The following is a 23,312-nucleotide window of genomic DNA, read 5'->3' on the forward strand; positions in this document are numbered from 1 at the left end:
AGCTGATCAGCGATATCATAAACAGCGTGCCTGAAAAGCAGAATGAACTCAAGAATGCATCGAAATGTCAGTGACGCTTGTGAAGGTCAAAGCGTCATTTCAAGTCAAAAATGTCTTATTGCGTTAACTCTGGGATTCACGAACTAAATTAAGTAAGTTCCTATTTCACCAGTGTGTTTACCACATCTGTAAAGATGGTTTTATCATACATACATTTCGGAGCATGAATTACTTACAAATGTACTTAAAACATGTGGAGGGAGTTCAATTTTAAAATAATTGTCGTTTTCAAATGATCACCAGCAGAAGGTGAGTCAGTGGACTTGGCTTTTTCCTGTCCAACGCAACATTTCCATGTAGTCAGTGGTGACGGATTCACATGCTCCTCCCGTGCCTCCATATCTAGATATCAGAAATGTAAAAAACGTAATTTTGTCAAAAGAATTAATAATTGTGATATGCAGTTCGGTTTGCTGTTATATTTTACTGATGTGTGAATAGATTTTTTTTTTCTATCTCTACAAATCGCAGCCTTTTTTTTTCTCTCTCTCTCTCTACTCGTATGAATACTGGGGTATCGTCGATTTCTCCGACACTTTTTTATGGTACGTGAAGGCATCACGGTGACGGTATGAAGGGGGGACTCCTCGCTTCTCCAGTCACAAGCCGCCTGCCCATGAAAACACCGGACATACTGGGTAGGGGTCCGCTCCGTTCCACGGTGAATTATAAAGAAAACGAGGTTTTCAACGTTTCGACGGCAAGGTAAATACCCGTGCTACGTTTTTCTTTTTTTTTTTTTAACGTTAGTAACCGTTAGCAGCCTTGGCTATTGGCGGAGCCCGGTCAGTTCAGTGTGACTAGTTAACGTTGAGGCTTCAAGTCGTGCCTCGGTAGCTGTTAGTTAACGTTAACTGCGCTGTAGCACAAACTCTGAGGTAAACACCGCTGTATTGCGGGCTAACCTGCTAGTCTGTGCGCTGTAACCACTTCTAAACATTATATATTTATTAACCAAAACGTAGCGTTAGCTTACTGTTGCTGCTCACTGGCCTTGTGTTGGAACATTTTTATCAGCCCGTTATCCTTAATCCAACGTGATTGACTGGGAAGCTAACTTCCTAAAAAAAAATAATAAAATAAAATGGAAACCTGATGAATTTGTAGGGTTAAATTGTAAACATATGTGTGCGGTTTTAGCCACTGCAGTCCACAGTTATGGCGCTAACGTGAGGTCCAAATCCAGGGGTCTCTGTTTTAGCTAACGGGCTAGCTAGCATACAACTGAAGACGCCAGCTTGCTTATCTATTTTTAGCCAAACTATAAGCTTTTAAGCCACTCTGAACAACGAATGCCAAGGCCCTGATGTGGATGAAAGCAGTGTTTTTTAGCATGCTAAGCCACCTGTGTCTGACATGATACCGGTCTAACGCTGTCTCACAGGTGTGCCCACTAATGTTACAGTCAACCTGTGAATGTATATTGAGCCGATTTGTTCCTCTGTAAATGTTAAACCAGTGTATTAAAGGTTGACAGTAAATTTGTTTTGCCCTGCACGCCTCGGCTGGATAACACTTGCCTCCCTCTGAAGGAAAGGGTGGACCTGATGTGGCACTATTTTTCCACTTTTCGTCTATAAGATGTAACCATTGCTCTGTTACATCTGTACCCGGTTACAGATGTGCTTAAATAATTGTGCAATTGTGCGTGTCCCTGCCAAGATCCGCTAAAAGAAATCCCCCGAAAGCCTGTTGACGGTTAGATCAGCCACCAGAGAGTGATCAGAGTGAACAGGGAGATGTCTGTGTGGAGGGAACTGGTGAGAAGGCAACTCTTCACAGACGTTAACAGTGTGACTGCAGTCGGTGTCAAGAGGCTAAAACGTTAAATGAAGTTTATTGTTGCCACTGTATCCAGCGAGGAAAGCCTTGCTGCTTTGCCAAAGCAAAACATGTCAGACTCTTAACGACCAAACGGCTGCATTTGACAAGCAAAGCAGAGAGGGCAGTGTTGTTGTTTTTTTTTTTGGTCTCTTAGTGGAAACAATGAGTTTTCTGTGGGGACAGCTATGATTCAGCCTTGGAATACTGCCTCAGCTGACCGCCAGCGTACCGACCAGCAGCACCTCAGATCCACATCTTCCCCTGGCCTGGAAATAGCGTTGTCATGTTGTCCTTACAGGGTTCTCAAAGACGTACCTGTCTCTTAATATATTGATCGGTCCAAGTCCTGTTACAATCTTAAATAAACAACATTTCCTCCCCTTGGTATTCATAAAGGCTTATCTTATCTTACTTGTATTTTTCTAGAGCACATGTGCTCCCTGCGACTATTTTAACTATTTCAATATATAGGGCCGTTAAAGTAAATGTAGTCTCAAGAGGGTAGCTGGTACCTTTGCTCCAGAAAACCTCTTTCGCCTTGACGCAGTCTGGAGGAAGCTTTGCTCTTTTATTAAACGCTCAGTATTTGAATTTGTTGTTGTTGTTTTGGTGCAGCATTTGCCTGATGTACTCGATGTAGTGTTTTTTTTTTTGTAGGTGGTTGTATTGAATGGTCTCTTACTACCACCTTGTCAAACATCCTCATTGCACAGTTTACAAACTGCCGCCTCACTGACCTCTTAGACGTCTTTAGTCACATGACATTGGTTCCTCTTCTTCAGTTTTCTACCCTGACCGAACACCATTAAAACAAAAGACGTTTTGACGCTAGATAGGTGAGGTTGTAACAGTCTAAATATCTCGTGAAGGCAAATTCACTGATGGTGAAGAAGATATCTTGACGCCTGAGTCATTGACCACTTCACCTGTAGTAATGCATCGTAGACAACGTAAAAGTACACGTTTCTGTTCTGATACGCTATTGTTTGACTATCTAAACACTTGTGCTTAGGTGGCGGTCAAATTTATACACATCACTCCTCGGGCGAAATTTGCATCACCTACCAACATTTACTGGCTTGACCAGGAAGGTCGTTGTGCAACCATTGCTCTGTTAAATTTGTTGCTACGGTTTGCAGATCCCTTTAAAATCACCCCGTTGAGTTTGTTCTTAAACAGACTTTGACATCCTAAAACTAAAACGCATCTGATGAGCTTCCGCAGCGTATTTTAGGCCCAAGAAGTCAAACATGCAGCTTTGGTGTTACGGTGTTGCTTTAAATGACCGATTTGATCATCCTTCAATGGCGTTTGACTGTTTTGATCTGTGTTTTTCCTCTGGGGGAAACAATATGCAGTGGCTTCAGTGCTGTTGCTGCCATAATTAGAAACACATGAAGTTTTGCCGCCACTCACATGATGTCCCAGTTTCCTGTGGCCTGCAACAGCTTTTTGAGATCTAGGCTAGTAGCAATTTGATGTATTTAAGAAAAAAATAAATAAAAATGATGTCAAAATATGAACTTTATTGGCACCGAAACAGAAGAGCAGTGTATAAGTAGTGCAATGTCATACAGCTGGTATTTATTTTAGTTATTTTATTTTAATAACTTTAATAGCAACACATGGATTTGGCACAGATTGACTTGAACTGATGTGAATGTAAGTTTAGACCAGATGATGCAGGAACGTGACACGTGGTGATGAGTAACGGGTGGGACTATTAGAAAGGAATTTTAAGTAATACAAGCTGCTTCTTTGAAGGACAGATACTCACTCACTCACTCACTCACTCACTCACTCACTCACTGTTTTGTAGTATTGTGCCTACGTACACCTGAGCTCGGTATTTCCTTGTCCTGACTTGTTTTGGGTTTTTTTGCATTCCATTCAAGTGTCCGTTGCGTTTGGTTTACACGCCACTAAAACCATGTCGCAATCCTGTTAAACTTACTGCTGTAAGTCCACTTTTTTAGTATTTTATAGATTTTGCCCTATTTTTTTGAATTTTCAGAATTCCACATGATGCTGTATTGATGATTGATGGTTTTTGCCAAGGACAGACATTTTTTTGCAATAAATAAATAAAAATTGATGCAGGTGAACTGTGGAAGAGACACGATCTACTAAAGTAATGCCAGAAGGTCCACAGCAAATGTCTGTATTGAAAAGATTTTAAATTAATTGTCTGTAATAATAAATAGGTCTGTAAATTGTCTAGAAAACTGCAAAAAAATGACACTGTTCCCAGCCTGCATGGAAGTAGGCTTTATGTTTGTACATGATTGTACGACTTTGATAACTTTCTCTGTGGTTTTGGGTGTAGCCCTGGCTCTGCTTGGCTAACCCTAGATGAATTGAAGGTGAATGAGTGTGCACAGTCAAGAAAACATAACTAAGACAAAAGCAAATGGAAATTTTGACAGCACATCCAATTTCTCTTTGTAAGTTCACAGTTTTGAAGTGTTTCATTCATCTTATTATCCTTGTTAGAAATTATGATTGTTTTTATAAGTCCTTTGAGTTTTAAGGTCATTAAAACAATATGTTAATTGAATCATATGATGACTATGCAGGTCAGGGAAACTGAGACAGCGAGAAGCGAACCCTAACACAATGTACTGTGAGAGTTAATGCTTAAATGGTTCACTTTTTACCTCGCAAAACAGCTGGATTCTCACTAGATTCATCAGAGATCACACAGTAGTCCATCTTCCCTAACTTCGCGATATGTGCTTGTGGCAGCTCCACAGTGGTGCTATCCACTCACCAGCCTGTGAAGAACTACAGGCAGCGATGGGCTGAAGAGAATCTTTTATACCCAGACTGTCTTTATAAATACAGCAAGAATGATCTACCAACACGCAAACTACACAGCCAGCTACACTGACTGTATGCTAGCTTTCATGCTGCAGCAGGTTGTTAACCTTTTGGCATCTTGCTATTACATCATAAGGTTTATTATAAATTACATTATTTATTAATCTTCCTGCAACCGTTCACAAGACAAGCAGTTACAGAGGATGAATGAATATATTAATCTTAGCCCGTAATAGAAGGGTAGTTTATCCAATCAAGAGTCGTCTACCGGCATGCTAGCTACGTTGCTAGCTACACTGAGTGCTTGCTAGTGTTCAGGCTGCAGCTTGTTTCCCTTTTGGGGCCTTCCTGCTATGACATAAGGTTTATTATTAAATGGATTAATAAATAATCTATTGTATTTTATCCTGTGAGAGAGGAAAAGCCAATCCACTGGGGGAGTCGTCGTTTTTTTTTTTTTAATGTCTGTTAAGCAAAACATCTGGTGGGTTGGGTTAATTTCACAACCACACTTACTGGATTTCAGTTAACTGATATATGAAAGAGGAATTTATAGCTTTACCAATGTTATCAGTGTTACAACAGCTTTATATGTAAGCAATTTCTGTCCAAACATGCAAAGTCATTGCAGTTCTGTTAAGCTGTCGGGCTTGTTTCTGCAAACATTTGTAGTTCAGATTGTTGATGAAGGAAAAGCTGGGCTAAATACTGAGTTGTACACTAATTGCTCCCTGGTGACAAGTCCTCCTGTGTGCTATCCTAGATATAATTTCTGATGTGTCTACACTGCACGCAGCTGAACAGAGAGCCTGGGCAATTTGTGTGTTGGTCCTCTGGGGCTGTAAGGGTCTGACATCCTCATCAGTGACTCATAAAGCCACAGGTGGTTTTCTCATTAGCAGATAGCACCTACCAGTGAGGTGGTTGTCGTGTCATTTAGCTCCCCAGAGACATCCACGAGAGCCATGCATGTGTTATGGTCCGTCTCAGCTTTACTCTTGGACAAACACCGTTGCTCTGTTCATCACCAGACTGTTTAGACTCTGTGTTGTTCTGTGATGGCAGGAGTGCTGTGATAAAAGTACATTTGGTTCATTTGACGTTGCAGACCTCAGCTCATTTCCTCACAACAATGTGGAGACGGATCACTACAGAGGTTTTGCAAGATGCAAGGAAGATGCAAAGTCCTTTAACGTTTCATCATCCTGAAACTGCTTCTGTTGTCAGCCATTATGACTTGAAGATTGATTATTTCCTGACAACCTCGCTGTCAGTCAGTCAGTCAAGGCTGTCACCAGACTCCTGTGTTAAAAAGACAGTTCTCATTGCTTATCCATTGTGACACCTTTTATATGTCATGTCATTTCTGTCCATTTCTGTTTCTTGTGAATGGAATTAATTGAATGAAATAGGCGTTTAGGTATGAGGTGTGGCTATCACACACTTATTGAAGATCAACCAGCGTTCATCTCGTTATTTAATTGCCATTCTTTGAATGCTATCTCGGCATTGCTTCCTGGAACTGGAACCGTTTGTTGTGTTTTCGTCAACGTACAAGATGCATCAACCAGTTGCTTTGGGTTTTTTATTTCCTGAGGTAATGAGTGATATTTTTCTAAAGGAAGTGGCAGAGTAAGTACACAAGGCAGCTTATTAACCAGTATCTCTTGATAAAAGGAAATCAAAACCTTGAAACAAAACATCAAATGTGTTGGCTTCTTCAATCTGTACTTGCAGAATGATTGAATTCTGCAAGTACAGATTGAATTTTCGTAATGATCAACCAGGTCTGATCCGACTGACAGAGTTTGGGAACAGCCCTACAGCTTGGTGACTTTCAGTTTCTTAGAAATAGCTGGAGTGGCCACAGCTCCACACATCATAAAGTTCTTTGACAATATATTAACTTGTTCTAACATTGGCCGTCAACTAGAATGCTGTCCGCAGGAACACACGCGGTTAATCAATAACCATATTATCTTTCACTTCTACCAGTTATGCAAATATTGGCCTTCACATTGTCCACTCACGTGGGTGTTTGTATATCAGATGTAAAGGGATACAGGTGAGAGCGTGTCGTTCGGCCATTGTTAGTCTGTCTCGCGTGATTTAAAAGAAGAAAAAGAAAACGCTGTAAAGAGATACTATTTAAAAAAGGAAAAAGGTTCACAAAAGGAAAAGACAACACCCTTTATTACACAAGGCAGGAAGAAAGCAGACAATGCATTCTTTTTTAAAAACTGTTTATTGTGGGGGAATATCGTATTTGTATGTCGTGTCCGTTTTATCTGACACATATCCAGGTTAAATGTCAAATATGAGAATTATCAGTGAAGCAATGTACACTGTTGATATGCAGTGTACATTGCTTTTAAACCTTTTTAAAAGTTGACACAAACAAAAGATAATTGTCCATTTTACGTTGAGCTAGAACTGACATTAAATATTTTAGTCCATGAATTGTAACAAAAAAAAAAAAAAGTCTTACATTTGAAATATACACTTGCTTGCCAGTTCATTAGGTAAACTAGTGCAAACAAATGCAATCAAATATACAGTCTTGCACTAAATCTGACTGTTATAATGTTCGGTTTACACTGAACCAGTGTGAGAAATATGGTAATTTATCTGTACGATCATTTGAGGATGTAGTTTGTGGTGCTGTCAAACCATTTTATATTAAGTGTTTCTGTTATTACCCTAGCCCACTGACTAAAATAGGGTTGTCAAAATAAACGTGTCGGTACAACACAATACAGTTTAATAGTACGACAAATCACAGCCTCCAAAATGGAACCACAGTTAAATCAACAGCTCTATCAGTTATCTTAAACGAATGCTGAATACCATAACGTTCATGAAACTAAGATTTAATGCAGGACTGTTAAATCTAGGACATTAGTCATCAATCCATTTTTGCCTCTGCTGGAGATTTTTACCCATCAATGTCTGTCCCTCCCGGAAACTTATCACGTCACCTAGTGTTTACCCTACACGGGGCCAGTGTGCTCAGAAAGAATGTATTTATTCTACCCTGAGAAAAACCATTGGATCAAGTGATTACGTGGTTGTTAGGAGCTAATATTCAACGGATTATCGATGGGTTGCACCACCCCGCCTCAATCTGTTTAAAAATTCCTTGAGATTCGCCCGGATCAGGCCAGTCCGCTCAGATTTAGGTGTTTACATGAGGCATTTTAGTTCTGATTCTGATTATTAGGGGAATACTGTTGTCAGTATAAACATAGCCACACGAGGTCGGTTTGGAAGACGAGAGTCATCAGCATTGTTTTCATGCTGTTGCTGTTTTTTTTCACTTGAATTGATGCTCTTTTCTGGTTACAAGGTTCCCCTTTCTTGTTGCCACTCCTCTATTTTGGCAGGATTGCATAGATTAATTAGCTCGGAAACCAGTCCGAAGTTCTCCCACCCACACATTTTATGTTGGGGGGGAAGTTGGTCTGAAACGCCTCCGGTGGGAGACGATTATGCCCTGGATCTGCTGGGCCAGCCACGCACAATGAAGTCTTACACGTCATCCGGGTGCCGTGGAGTTGAATTTACTTTGACCAATAGGAGCCATTTTGTTCTATCTGGACTATCCAGTTGCGCGTTGAAGTTTTCTTTTCTCTGTGTCAGTCAGATCACACGCCATAATGAAATCCAAATGGCGTATTACTAGGGATGCACCAAATATTCGGGCACCGAAATCACGGAAACAACACAGCCGAAACAGGATGTCGTGATGACGCAAGCAAAAACCGCAGCCAGCTTGTCTGGAATGGCCAACATGTCTGCGGTGTGGACGTATTTCAATATATAAAGTATTGTATAAAGACCCACGGATAGCGATTTGCAAAATATGTAATGCTGAAATTTCAAGAGGGGTTTAATTTATCACCTGAAATCCAAACATCCAAGCAAAGAAGTTTCCCAGCGATGGTGCCAAGGCAAAAGGCGCAGGGGTGTACAATACGTCGACCGTGATCGACCCTTGGATTGCGAAGGCAGTGCGGGTAGATCGCGTGCCACTGGGAAGAAAAATGTTTTAGATGTTTGTCTAATCATTTATCTGCTGCACCTCCAAAACAAACAGCAAGAAACAGCAAGACAAACGTTCCTCTTTTTGTTTTGCTTTTTTTTTTCACTTTTTATTGCGACGTGGCCGTTCAGCCATGCACAACTTCAGTTAAGACTACGGTCTTTCTTAAAGGGACAGCGCTATTTTTCTAAAGGTGCAGTGCACCAATTTTTCTTAATAAAAATAAAAACAAATATGCTAAGTTTAACCGCGCAGTGGATCGATGCCGATTTCCAGCTGCAAAAGCTTCTGCTCCATTATTATTTAATGTACACATGAGTGGGGCCAAGTTAAACATTTTATATTGAATTTTATTTAATGTTGTGCATTGTTGGAATGTGCTAAATAAATATTTTCATAGTTTTGTAATTGATTTATTCTTTGAAATATTAATTTATGCAATTGCAATGCCTTGATTTTAGTGAGGTTAGTACACACAGTCATAGTCATAAATGCAATAAAGTCATAAATGTTTCGGTTTTAGCCAAGAATTTTTATTTCGGTGCATCCCTATGTTTTACCAGACTCATAGTCTGGTAAAAATTTATTGTGGATATAGATTTGTGTAATGAGACTTTCTAGTTTGCACCTGACTAACTTTCAATTTCCCTGAGTAATCATTTTGTCCATAAAATATCAGAAAATTGTGAAATTATCCTAGTAACAATCATTCATTCATTCATTCGTTTTCTGTAACCGCTTGTCCTCTGGAGGGTCGCGGGGTGCTGGAGCCTATCCCAGCTGTCATTGGGCTAGAGGCAGGCTACACACTGGATAGGCTAACGCAGAGAGACAGACTATTAACAATCATTGACTTGGTAATAGGTCAGTTTATTGACTAAACGTTGTGGCTCCAGTTGAATATTTTCCATCTTGTCATATCAGGCTCCTACTTGCCTATACAGAAACAAAAGAAGATTGTTCTTACGCTGATCGATATGACTCTTGATCGTAGCTGTGTAGGAGTCATACAGTGTTCCTCATGAATTGGCTACATATTTCATCTGACGTAATAAAACTAGTAAAGCCAGCTCAGGTGCACTTATGTGAATATTTGTACTCATCTTATTCAAATATGTACTACTCCCTTTGCCAAAGGCCTTTCCTTTGTCAGATTTCCTCATTTCCTCAAATTTCACAAGAGTTCTTTCAGTCTCACAGGATGCGGGGTCTTATTTTTCAAGAGTTAGACAGCAGGAAACAAATGTGCAGTGAATAAGATCAAGTGTAATCAATAGATGTTGGCTCCCGACTGTGCAAATGCGGCGGGGGGGGGGGGGGGGGGTCATGAAGGGGGAAGTGGAAACTGAAAGAAGGAAGGTCAGTAGACGGGTCAGAGAAACTACTTTCCTCTCCTCTGTGGCCGGTGTGGTGGAGCTGAAATGAGTGATGGAGATTCAGAAACACATAACTGTGAGTAAGTGATTGTATAACAGAGATGCCACTTGAAGCTCGTATTCAGGTCGAGTATTTTAAAAAGAATAAAAATGGCAGCTCATTGGAGGGGAGGTGTGTGTGTGGGGGGGGTTAATAATATCATAATATCATGAGTGCATTTAGTCTATTTACTCTGATAAATTAGTGCACATCTAGATGACACTTGTAGCAGAGCCACGTTATTGTACCCAGTCTGCATTGACTCCACGTCTCTGAAAGGCTGGTCATTGTAGATGAGTCACTTGGTCCCTTCTCTTGGCTGCCAGGAACGGTGTGTTTATATTTGTGTCAGTTTGACATATTGTTGCTCCTGTGTGGGATCTTTTTCTGGTGATGTCACATGTACTGCCTTGTGCTAAACCACTAAAGCTCCCCCCTTTGCCCCCGTGCCAGCCCCACCAAACTTGTTTGTGGGTTACCATATGAAGTAGAAGAGCAGCGTTTGATGCAGTCCCACTTCGCCCTTTTGCTTCTGCTTTAGCTTGTAAAAATAATTCTATTTTGTTTATTCATTTTTAAACCCGTAGTTTAATTTCCATGTAATTCCGCCGAGGCTAGAAGAAGAAAGCAGCGCGTAATCGGCTTCATCTAGCTCATGGTTTATGTTTTTTTTTTTTTTTAGTTTGGGCATGCCAGTGCTTTGTACATCAAGGTGAACTCCAAGCAGGAAAACAGACTTTCTTTGTAGCTGCGTCCCACGACGGCAAAAGGCCTGGTAGTTTTTTTGTGCTCTCGTTTGAGCAGTACACACCAGAAAGATTCTTATGATGTGTTGATACCTGGTCTGCAAGGCCACACACCTCTGATAAAGACTGGTTTAAATATAAAAACACTTTCAGACAGCGTGTCTCAGTGTTATTTGCAGTAGCCGTATCAAGAATGGAACAGAGAGCTAGTTCACACCCTGTCTTCTTTCTCACTTCAGTTGCTATGTGGAGGGGTTAAGAGTGTTGTTTTGCTGAGAAGCTACAAAACATGTAAGAAACTGTGCAGAAAAAGACACGTCGCTCCATAATCTGGTGACAGGAAGGTGCTGAGGTGGGGATTTCTGAAGCTATTAACCATCTAATTTGCAAAGCTGAAGACGCAGCTGTGCATAAAAGGACAATGCTTTTATCACAATTATCATTTTAAGAAAGAAAAGTTAAAATAATTGTAATCCAGTTAACGGTTGTCTTTTGATGGCTGTAAACTATTTGACTATCCACTCTATCAGAGACTAAATGCAGGCCTTGTAAAATAAAATCCTGGCACGTGCTGTTTCGATACAGGGGAACGTGATTTAAAGCGTTTATGAGCGCTATTAAGATTTTAAAGTTCAGCCTAGGTCACAAACCTTCAGACGTCTAGCGGTGTCATCTTGCACTGCCAAACGTGCTGCTTGTGTTGTTCTGTGGTCGGGTACAAAAAAAGGTCACTTCCTTAAATGCCTCCAACATCCGCAGCTAAACGACAAGAAGTTGTCTCAGTAAGGAGGAGCCAGCATCCATTAAGTAAATATATGACAATAGAGCTCAGTTCAGCTCAGTAAACACACACCTTGACATTGAAAATAAAAGCTCTTTGTGCTTCAGCTGTGCTGCAAATAACAATGCTTACCTTCCTGAGTTTCTTCCTCTCGTGTTTTCCTATTCACTCAAGTTCTGAGGGGAAAATAAAAGCTTTCAAGGTTTCTTTGTTTAGAGGGGAGCTCCGATGACTTATCTTTATCTCATTTCAAAGTTACCCACATCATAAGGCCAAAATATCCTGAGGCCTTCTTTCGTTTCGGTCGTTCTTTGCCCTAGAACGACATTATCACGGGGGCATGCTTAGTTTTTAATTTCTGTTTTGATACAGAAAATGTTGTTAAGGCCTGCGACTTGGTCATCAGGTGATGGAACAATTTGACAGTGTGAAATGTGAATTATTTCCATTTTTGGTGCAGTCTCAACAGAGTCAAGTTACAGCCAATAAGAAGTGATATACTGCGTCTGTACGCTCACTTGCCAGATCAAAATGTACACTAGTGAACACAAATGCTTTCTAATAGAACAGTCCTGCGCAAGATCCTAATTTCATGAGCGTTACAATGTTCAGTTAATGTTGAAACGTAAGACATCTATCTAATAATGCAAGGAGCGTCTGTCTGTGTGTCTGTTTGTCTGTGGCACGCATATCTCGCGAACCGTTGGCCCGATTGATTTGAAACTGGGCAGGTGTCTCGCTACGGGCACGAAGATGTGCACTGCTAAGTTTGACGTTGTTTGGATAAGAAATGTAAAATATATCGGTAAAATAGGTTTTCTCCGCTCTAATATTTCCACTAATCCTCATACACCTGTAGGCTCCCACTATAGGAATACATACTTCCGACGGGCACTGCACTAGTGTTTATTAATCCCACGTATGGGAAATGTCCTTGTCACAGTAGCACGGAAGTTGGCAAAAAAAATATATATACAGAAAAACAGTGACGACGAAAACACAAATACAACATTTTTTTGAAAAATATATACAAAAAATAACAATACTCTGAAAAAACTAGAAATATAAAGACATTCTGTATATACAGTGTGGTGGTGGAATAAACTTTACAAATAAATAGTTGCTTAAACTTAAAATAGTTTGAAAAAACTATGAGTTGAAACGGCGTCAGAAATGTGGTCAACTGTATGATCATTCTGGACGGGGTTTGTGGTGCATTTAAACACAAGTGTTTCTGTTATTTAATCTAGCCCGCTGACTAATATGGGGTAGCCAAAATAATAGAAACATGTGTACAACACTTTTGAAAGCAATACAGTTCAATCGTACAACAAGCCACAGCCCCCAAAATTAATACACAGTTGTGTTAACTAATGCTGAATGCCGTAACCTTCATGAATATTTAGTGCAAGGCTTTTATCAAAGAAAGAATTTTATTTTACTAGTGTACATGCACACACTAGCCAGTTGTTTACCATCATAATGTGTTTGCTTACTCTCATACAATTTTAGAAAACCAGTTACAAACTACAGCAACTTCCAAAATCGATTTTATCCAAATATTTTTACACATGTAAATAGAGGCTACAGTATTGGTTTCAGAATTTCACGTTTTACCCTTTCCCTGTTCAGTTGAGTGAGATTATTTCTGATAGAGCACTAAGCTGATTCCTTGACCAAAGGTCCTCAGCATACAGCTGACTTGGTGACAACTAATCTCTGATCACCCTCTGTTGTAAACTATTAACAGATTGATAAACGTGCCTCTGTTTCTCTTTATCTCCACGAAACGCTGTTCTCCTTTGCTCCCTGCACAATATGTTAAGGTACACAGCTGGGTTGTCACGTAGATGGTGCAATAAAGAGTCTCACGCTGTGAAGCTGGTACGCTAGTCATACGTTTTATTTTTTTACACTGAGGTAAAAGGTCAAATTATGCGGCGGAGCTCAGCAGGAATAAATCTGACGTGTTGTTGGAGTTGCAGACGTCCCAGCTCGCAGCTTATTTATCTGGCCCTGTTTGGCTGACCTAAATGAACAGGCCTGTGAGCAGAGCCGAGGTGAGATGAGGTACTGATGTGCAGTTTGTTGTCCTGCCAACCACCCAGCCTGCCAGTGTATTTAGCTGCCGACGGCCTGAGCTGAGCTAGCTGTGCTGAGGCTTTACTGCTGGCTGACTGCCCTCTTGACAGGGGAGGGACTGACTCGATGATCAGCTCTGACCTTCACTCTTGATTTATGAGTTCCTCCGTGCAGTCTGTTCCACTCCCATCCATCCTCTTTGTACGTTTGATCAGAGCGCGTCTCCAGCTGTACATCGCACTCCTCCAAACACAAGCAAGGCCACCCTGTGTCCACCACCGACATCGCTGTCTATAAACAAACGAATGATATGAAGCAGATGTGTGAGTTTTGGCGGCTGCTTGAAGCTTGGACGTGAAGTGAACTCTAACTTAACTTTGTTTTCCATAAAGTTCAAAAGAAAGATATACGAGAACTGGTAGGACGGTATTTTCTTACAGTGTACGAGCTGCTTTCTCAGATTTACTTTTTGTCTTGAGCAATAAATTAAGTAACCTGAATTACTTGGCCCGTTCATGCAATAAAGAGCTCATGTGAAAAAGGTTGTCCCTGCAGCAGGGCTCAAAGAGGAGAAAGCTACAGATTGATTGAGTCCTCGTGCTGTTGGTGTTATTATTGTAAAAGCTTTAGAAGGACTTGAATTATTCATTTGATGTGTCACGTCTGCAAAATTGAGTTTAAGTAGTTTCATCTGTAATTTTCAGCAGTTCAGAGTGGCCACCTGTGCCTCATGCTGCTTTGTTACTCAGTCAGTGTACAATGGGATTCCTGGTCTAGTCAGGCATCCGGTTTGGGACTACACCCGATCACAGAGCGGTGATTGTCCTCACTAGAATTATGAATCATACACTTTATTTGTTTTAATGTCAAAACGGATATGATTGTCATCAGTGCATTTGGATTCAAACTATTTTAATTTTCCTTTAACAGGGGTGCAGTGTGGGTGGAAAACAATAAGCTACTAAGGTGAAGAGAGACGCTGTGGTCCACCGATAACCTGTTGCCTCTGCCGCCATCTTTGTCTTCATCACTTCAAGGGGAGGCTGCGCTTGCCTCTAGGAGCAAGACACACCATGTGCCAAAACTGGAGAGGACCTGCCACTGCCCCGTAGACAACTACACGTTTTGTGAACCTTACCCTCTAGTCTGAGGACCCCCCTAATCCTCCACGTTGCCCACTGGCCAAGATGAAGAAGGTGGTGACATGGTCAGTGGAAGATGTCTCTAACTGGCTGAGCAAAGGGGGCATGCCAGAGTACATAGATCCCCTCCAACAGATGGACGGTCCTGCTCTGCTCAAGCTCACAAAGGCAGATTTCCTGAAGCCTCCTCTGTCGCTGGTGTCGTCTGATGGCGGACAGCAACTGTTAGAGCGACTGGAGACGCTGCGGATAGAAACCCACATCGAGGCTCACAAAAACGGCCATGCAAACGGGCACATTGGCAGGCTACCAAACGGAACTAGCAAACCCCTGAGGAACGGCACGCTGGGGATGACAGACTTCAGAACGGAGATGGTCCACATCCCCATCCCCACAGCGGAAGCTACGCGCTCCTCCTTCCCCGCTGAGTGGGGGAAGACGGGCATAGCGTTCATCTACGCGGTGGTGTGCTTTGTCACCACCACGGTTGTCATTTCAGTGGTCCACGAGAGAGTACCGCCAAAGGAGCACACTCCACCACTGCCCGACAAGTTCTTCGACCTGTTTGACAGGGTGGAGTGGGCCTTCTCCATCTGTGAGATTAACGGCATGCTGCTGGTGGGAGTCTGGCTGATACAGTGGATTCTACTCAAGTACAGGTACACGCGTCGTCTCGTGGAGTTTATTCAGCCAAGATGTACATTTCAGTTAAAGAAAGTTGTGTAATTTGTGTTCCTTTGTCCTCCCCAGGTCAATTATAGGCAGGCGATTCTTCTTCATTGTTGGCACACTCTATCTCTACCGCTGCATTACAATGTACATCACTACTCTACCTGTTCCTGGGATGCACTTTCAATGCTCTCCAAAGGTAAATTATATGCACACTGTCATTTTTGAAGTGCTGAATGGGCATATTAAGCAAGAAAGAACTTAATCTCTTATAAACTGAAGTGTTTCCACCGACCACTGGGTGTAAGATACATGTAAGAGGAGTTTCAAGTGGTTGCTTGAGCTTTTTTTATGGTTTCCGTTACGTCGTGTTGCACCTGCTTTGTTTAAAAGTAGTTTCACAGTCTTTTATTTTAAGCCTCCGCGTTCGGAAGCAGTATTGACAATACAATCTTCTTCCATTTATAGAGAAACTCTGGGGAAAAATTTGCATGACATCTCTCTCCATCTTTTAGCTCGCCTAACATTTCCATTGTAACTCTTGGGTTTACTTCCTGTGTGAGTTGCTGGAACAGTGAACATGAGTTATATGAAAACACTGCTCTGAATCCCCAACAGTTAGAAAAACCACTGAAGTGAATCAATAGGGAAATTCACTAGAAATGATGAACGTTCAGCTAAAGGTCCATCAGTCCCCACTCACTGGTATTTTCACACCTTCATGAATCTGTAAACACAGATAAACATTAGGTTTGGGGAAGTGTGATGGCATAGTTACCAAAACAAACAAAAGGAGTGTGGGTGACGGTTTTAACAACCTCCTTCACCCACACCTTTATTTTTTTGTGGTTCTGTAAGAATGCTTCACCTCTTCCTTCTTGGTAGACTTAAACAATAACAGGTTGTTAAAGTCTGGCAAGATCAATTTAAGAGCTTACACATATAAACTCTCACTAAAATAGATTTTTATAAATTTGACACGCTCAAAGCATCCATTCTGCATACGGTAAATTAGATTTTGCTTTTGACACCTCAGCTCCGTTTCAGTCTGAATACATGCTTGTTTCACTGAAGCATGACTTGTAATCGGGTATTTTAAACTGCCTAAATCATATGACTTCCGTTAAGTGCAGTGTAAACCATCAGGACACTTGTTATCACTGCAGATGGAATAACAAGGATAACAAATCTAGATTGCCCTGCAGCTTATATAGAACAAGTAAGACTGTTTGAAAATAGAAAACCAGCACATGCACCATATTTATGAAAAAGTAATTTTGAGGTGCAAAGTAGGACAGTAGGCGGATGAATCCAGATTCATCAAAAGATAACATGATGGCTGCTTTTATGGGGGAAGAATTGAAGAACTACCTTTTATATTTACTTAGCAGGCACCACTAATATTTTCAGTCATTATTATATTATATTATATTATATTATATCCATACTTTTAAACATGACGTAATGTGTAACTGTGTTTCTTTCAGCTTCTCGGGAACTGGGAGGCACAGATGAGGAGAGTCATGAAAATGATTGCCGGCGGCGGCCTGTCCATCACAGGTTCCCACACCATGTGTGGAGATTATCTGTACAGCGGCCACACCGTCATGTTGACGCTAACGTACCTCTTCATCAAAGAGTGTAAGTCCCGCCCCTGTCTATCTCTTGCTAAGAACGTGTAGGAAGGCGTTGCCACTAAGCCACGTGTCAACTCAGTTTCCCTTCTCCAATTCAAGATGTGAACATTTCATAATCTCGTTCACACCCAAAAGGACAAGTTCCTGTTGAAAGCAAGGAGTGTACTGGTTGTCACTGGTTTATGATGTTTGACAAGCCATTAAAGTGTTCTTCGCACAGTTCACGGTCGGCTTTATAACCATCTTTGGGTTCAGTATCGAAATTATATGGCTCGACTTGGCTTTTGCAGCACTTCTCTGAGCTCGCAGGAAATGCAGACACAAAGAAAATATAGAGGAAGTGTTGCTCCAGCCACACTTTAGTTTTTCACCGTAGCTCCCTTATGTAATCGTTCCTCGGCAGGCATTTCCGTTATCTAACGTATTTTGATGTGTCCGCCCACCTGGTTTACCACTCAGCTGGTAGTGTGTGTGTGTGTGTGTGTGGGTGAAATGTTGTTGCATTTTAACAACAGATCATTACCTCTCATGACAACGTGAAGTTGAGTAGTCAGTTCTTCTACCACATCACATGGCACAGTGGCTTTCCAACCACCATGTGTTTGCAATTTAATTGATACAGTAGTGACATCTAGTGGTGAAAGAGAGGAATTGTTTGAGTAACATTCCTGGTCATTCACTGCTTTTTGTATCAGTGCATTAGCTCTAATAGTTCATTCATCCATTCATTCATCCATTCATTCATTTTCTGTAACTGCTTGTCCTGTAAAGGGTTACGGGGCGGCTGGAGCCAATCCCAGCTGTCAGTGGGTCAGAGGCGGGGTACACTCGGGACAGGTCGCCAGTCGTAACACAGTGCTAACACAGAGAGACAGACAACCATTCACCCTCACACCTCTGGCCAATTTAGAATCAAGTTATGCACAATCAATAACAGCTGATAAACATACAAGCTGGGATTATCTTCTTCTCTAGAGTTAATATGTTTGAGGTGGGTTTGATCTGTGTCTCTGTTATATTGACTCGGTTTCTTTCTTTCTTTCGTTGATCGGCAGACTCTCCCAGGCGGTTCTGGTGGTATCACTGGGTTTGCTGGACCTTGAGTGCAGTGGGAATTTTCTGCATCCTTCTGGCCCATGATCACTACACTGTGGATGTGGTCGTGGCTTACTTTATCACTACACGTCTCTTCTGGTGGTACCACACTATGGCCAACCAGCAGGTGAGTGCACGTGTTGTTACTCTTCAGGATTTTTGAACTAAAGTAGAAGTGAGTACATAGACCAGGTGTTTAATGGTTGGTGGGTTGATGGGTGGAAATATACTGCCCTTAAAAGATTCTGGTAGGCAGATATTAGGTGCACCCTGGATAGGTTGCCAGGCTATCACAGGGATAACACAGAAAGACAAACAACCATTCATGCACACATGCACGGCCAATTTAGAAACACCACTTAACCTAACAAGCATGTCTTTGGACTGTGGAAGGAAAACTGACGCAGGTGCAGGGAGATCACGCAAACTCTGCACAGAAAGGCCCCAGCTGGCCGGCGGGTTCAAACCCCAGAGCAAATTGATGTGCTCTTGTTTAAACAACTTGTTGTTCTTCTACCGCCATGTTTCTGTCTCCCCCAAAAACCCACAAAACGACTGGGACGAGCGTTTGAGCCCATCTTTTCAGGACGAGGTGGTGGTTTTAGTTCTGACTGGGCGATTTTCTGATAAAAAACAAAATGCAAGTCACCATTTAAGGTTGGCTTTTGTGCTTTTCACTTAGTGATCATTTTGACATCATTGTGAAGAGATATGTTGAATTTTCAGATATTTATTGGATTATTTTAGCTGTAAGTTATTTCTCAGCCACAGGATTTGAAGTTGTATATTTTGTAGACTTCAGCAGCAGACAGCATGACCTACATAATGTGACCTAATGTGAGGGTATTTGTGTCTTTTTGTCGTTTCAGTCGCTGAAGGAGACGTCACAGAGTAACCCGTTTTCGCGGGTATGGTGGTATAAACTGTTCCAATACTTTGAAGAGAACGTGAACGGCACGGTCCCTCGGAATTATCAGCTGCCGTTGTCGTGGCGAGCGCTGCAGTGGTGCCGCGGCGTGAAGTACAGCAGGCTGGACATGCAGTGACCCCCCGGTCACGTTCAAAGCAGGCGAGGACTGTGACTTCCATAAGTGCTGTTTTTAATCCACGGAAGATGGCACTGTTCAATGTAGCGCTGTCCTTTCACCTCCAGTAACAGACACATCCCTGTCCAAATGGGTAACACTGTGACCCACTAAGTATTTTTTTTTTTTTTTTTTTTTTTTTTTTTAAATGTTTTTCTCTCTTCTCCTCTGTTATCAGAGCACTAATTTATTTCTGTTGGTTCTTCATGGGCCATATACGTTTCTGCTTTTGTAGCAGATCTATGAAGCATTTCAACAAACTTTTCAAACTTTTTCCCTCGCAGCACAAAAACCGTAAAGTCTCCATGTTCTTAGATTTTTAGTGCAAATAGATTAATCAGATGCTTTTTTTTGAGAACCAAAATGCCATAAGCATTTCGTTTTCTTTTCTTTTTTTTTTATAGCAACTTACGTTTTGTAAACAGTCCTTGCTAAAATGAGTCAAAGGTGCAAAAAAAAAAAAAAAATACTTTTTCTAAATATTTCAAACTTTATTTTTCAAACGCAAATGATGTCCAACAGAAGATCTTTAGATTTTTATCTTTTTCAAGATGGATAACTGAGAGCATAAGAATCTAATGTGGTATAAACATTATTCCAGTGCCTTTCTTAGCTTGATTGTAAAACGGTTAAGTACTACATGTCTTGTGTGTCTCCGCCGCGGTGCCAGCTCGTGCCGCGGCGGGGTCACATTCTCGTTCCCATGAATGTATACAACAACTAACGCCAGCCTTACCAGAAGATTGGTCTTCCCAAAATTAAGTGCAGTGAGTGAAATGTCCCGTTTGTTTATCGACGCTTTATGATGTCAGTTTGTGCTTAGCTGGTTAATGCTGTTCTGACAAAAGAAAATGACTGTTAATTGTATTTTTATGTCTGTAACATTTCATTTTTATTATTTTTACCAGTCAGTTTTTAACCAATACCAGCCGTGTTCAAAGCCCGATGCACCGCAGCGTCTGCTTGTTTTTACTTTCCACCACAACATCATCTGCAAACATCACTGCCTAATTGGACATTGGACGAGAGACATCTCCAGTTTGCGGAGTTAGTTATTCTGGACTTGGACATGTCTTGTGCATCATTGCAGCATCTCTAGCTCAGGAGATAATGAGCCCCTTTCTTGTTCCCCACATGGAGTACCAGTTAAAAAATCAGAATCAACCTCATTAGTTGTCTTGTAGCCTTGTTGGTGATGAGATGTAGATTGAAATAATCGTTGTGACCCTTGTGTCAAGCTTAGGAAATATTAAAAGTTGTGGTAACAGAACCTTTAAGCAAAGTTTCTGAACATGTCAGTAACAAACCTTTGAAATATTGTAATAATCAAGCTGCTACAGTTTGAAGACCGTGTATCTTCTGCATCATTAAGTGCAACGCCAAAACAATCATACTTGTAGTAGTAGCAAATGCACAGTGGGGAACTTAATTGAGGGGAACAGGCTGAAGTGTGATGCACGGAGCTGGTGATATATTTGGCCATAAGTGTGCAAACTTCCATGAATGTGAAAACGCGTCCGTACTCATCCTAATAATTTTCATTTTTGTTTTGTTTGTGTAACTATGACTGAACTATAAAGAGTATTACGCGAGATCATGTATAGGGAAAGATCTTTCTCATTGTATGAAACTTTCATTTCAAATTAAACGGTAGCACCTACAAAGTAAAACTGCACTAATCTTTCGCTCGCACAGAGTCCAAATAAATAATGAAGTGATTTTAAAAGTCAAAGGGCGAGTGAGTTTGCCAACAGGGGTCGGTAATGTTTGAGACACACGTCAGTTCTCGTTATCAAATCATTTCACTTCTATGAAGAACTGGTTCTCAGTTTTCAAGAGCACAGCGGGTTCTTCCTCTTCTTCTTCTTCACACATGGCCATATTTCTGATTTGAGATAAAACTCGGTCCAAACACGACTCTCTGATATATGAGGGCTTCGATAAGGGTGAAGAAATGAATGAAGGGATGAAGGTTGAACTTAATGTTTGTCCTCTAGTTTGCCAATCAGGTCTTTTTTTTGTTGTTGTTGTTCTCATTTTATTTTATTTTTTTGTTCGTTTTGTCTCTAAGACATTAAAGTCATCATATGTTTCTCTGCAAACTCACCCACTTCGTCCCTTTTTGTGCGTATATCAGATGTTTGTAAGATATGATAAAGGATTCTACTTGGGATGTTTTTGAATAAAACCTTTTACTATAACGTATTTGAGGCACGGCCTGTCTCCTTCTTCGTGATAACCTCATTGTTTTAGTCTCGCAGCAGATTAAACGCTCCTTGTGCTAAAAGATGACATCATGGCAGATCCGCTGAGAGCCAGCAGGTGGACACGTTGAGCTGCATAAATTAGAGCGGTGCAATGAATGCACAAAATATGTCCTCTAGTATACATTTGTGCACTTCATTTGCTTGTTCTTGGCCTCGCTAAGCTTTCAAACATGTCTGAAGCTTGAGTCTTCCTGTAAGCTCTTCTCTTTTCTCTTTTTTTTATTTTAGTCAGTATACTGAGCTCTTTGAATAAACACGCATCACCTACACACATTTAGTTAAACTTTTGGGCAGTAGCTACCACTGTTCAACAGATGAACTATAAATGCCGGGTATTGAGAGTGCATTTTGTGTTTTTTTTTTACGTTGAAATGTTTTCCTACGCCACTGAAAAGGAAGGAGTGTTCAGTTAATTGCAATCTGCAGCCTCACCACTAGATGCCACTAAATCCCACACAGCGGCCTTTTAAAGTAACGGAAAACATGGCTTGGTCAAACAAACATCTTTGGCTAAATATACTGCACCGGTATTACGTGGGTGTATTTTGATCACGTAAGATAAACAGTGGTTTGTCAACATAAGCCAGCGAGCACACATCGCATTTGAAAAGTTGCTTCATCTTATGAAGACCCCCTCCAAGTCACACACACACACACACACAGGAATCCACAGAAACTAAAGCCTTTAAAAGCCTAATTGGTGCTTACAAATACGTGACGTGGCCTTGTTCTGATTATTTCCCAACCAGCATAAACAACATTAAACAAATGAATCTGAACTTTGTCAGAAAAGTCAGTTCCGGCTGGACATCGTTTATCACAGTTTCAGGCTCACAGAGGAGGTCCTGTAGGTTTTCTGGGGCTTCAACAGAGCCAAGAGTAAAGTTAGCTTCACTTTCACCCACTTTCACTCAAGGAATGAAGAACGTTTTCCCCTAAAGCTGTAAATAAACACATCCAAAAATGTCACCTTACAGATAATCAAAGGAGTGATCTGGGGTCTGATCGCTGCAGATTCTGACCGTAACGGCATCTGGGGAAACGCGAGGGCCAAATAAAACAAACTGGACGACGACCTGGACTGCTGATAAACTGTCAGAGGGGTTTGAGGTCCACCTAATTCCTTGGTTGAAAAGGGGCACATATTTATTTTTGAGCTGGCTGGAGCCCACTGGAGGCTTTGCTGGCACCCTAGAGAGACTGGGGTTGACCAGCCAAGCCAAACTCCCACACACTACTACTGCACACGGTCAGACGACAGAGAGGGGGTTAGAAGGAGGAGGACGAGGAGGAGGAGGAGGAGGAGGCCTCCAAACATCTCCCAGTTTTTATCAAAACAGGCCAGGGTGATGTTCTCAAGATGGTTTGATGGTTTTAAAATGGTCGTCTGAACATAATTGTGCAGGTGTCCAGTCTTTCTCCGCGGCGTTTTTCTGTCACCTTGCGTTTGTTCGGAGTCTTAAAATGCCTCGTGTGTGGCTCTGCCTCTGCTTTTTTTGACTCACGCAGTTTAAGGAGTCATGCATTATACAGATCGTACCCGGTGCGTGATTTTAGAACATGAACGGCATGTTAGCTCTGGCATCCACACCGCAGCAGCCTGTTTACCAGCCTGGCCACTCTCTACGCTCCATCCATTACAGCCC

General features: G+C 41.4%; 1 protein-coding gene across 1 annotated transcript; it reads left to right on the plus strand.

The window, feature by feature from the left end:
- Window positions 1-268: 268 nt before the first annotated feature.
- Window positions 269-21,797, plus strand: sgms1a (sphingomyelin synthase 1a). The gene is made up of 6 exons (XM_084562161.1): window positions 269-765; window positions 14,702-15,572; window positions 15,664-15,781; window positions 17,070-17,223; window positions 18,275-18,441; window positions 19,184-21,797. The coding sequence occupies exons 2-6, from the start codon at window positions 14,959-14,961 to the stop codon at window positions 19,358-19,360; spliced, it is 1,230 nt and encodes a 409-aa protein (XP_084418287.1). The 5' UTR covers window positions 269-765; window positions 14,702-14,958; the 3' UTR covers window positions 19,361-21,797.
- Window positions 21,798-23,312: the final 1,515 nt, after the last annotated feature.

The sequence above is a fragment of the Chelon labrosus genome (assembly GCF_963514085.1).
Source record: "Chelon labrosus genome assembly, chromosome: 15".
Taxonomy (NCBI): Eukaryota; Metazoa; Chordata; class Actinopteri; order Mugiliformes; family Mugilidae; genus Chelon; species Chelon labrosus.

Bases quoted from the DNA above. Each gene is read 5' to 3' on its own strand.
- sgms1a (XM_084562161.1), top strand. From the start codon at position 14,959: ATGAAGAAGGTGGTGACATGGTCAGTGGAAGATGTCTCTAACTGGCTG. The intron at 17,224-18,274 runs GTAAGTCCCGCC...GTTGATCGGCAG, and splicing joins GTACCTCTTCATCAAAGAGT to ACTCTCCCAGGCGGTTCTGG. The intron at 18,442-19,183 runs GTGAGTGCACGT...TTGTCGTTTCAG, and splicing joins ACACTATGGCCAACCAGCAG to TCGCTGAAGGAGACGTCACA.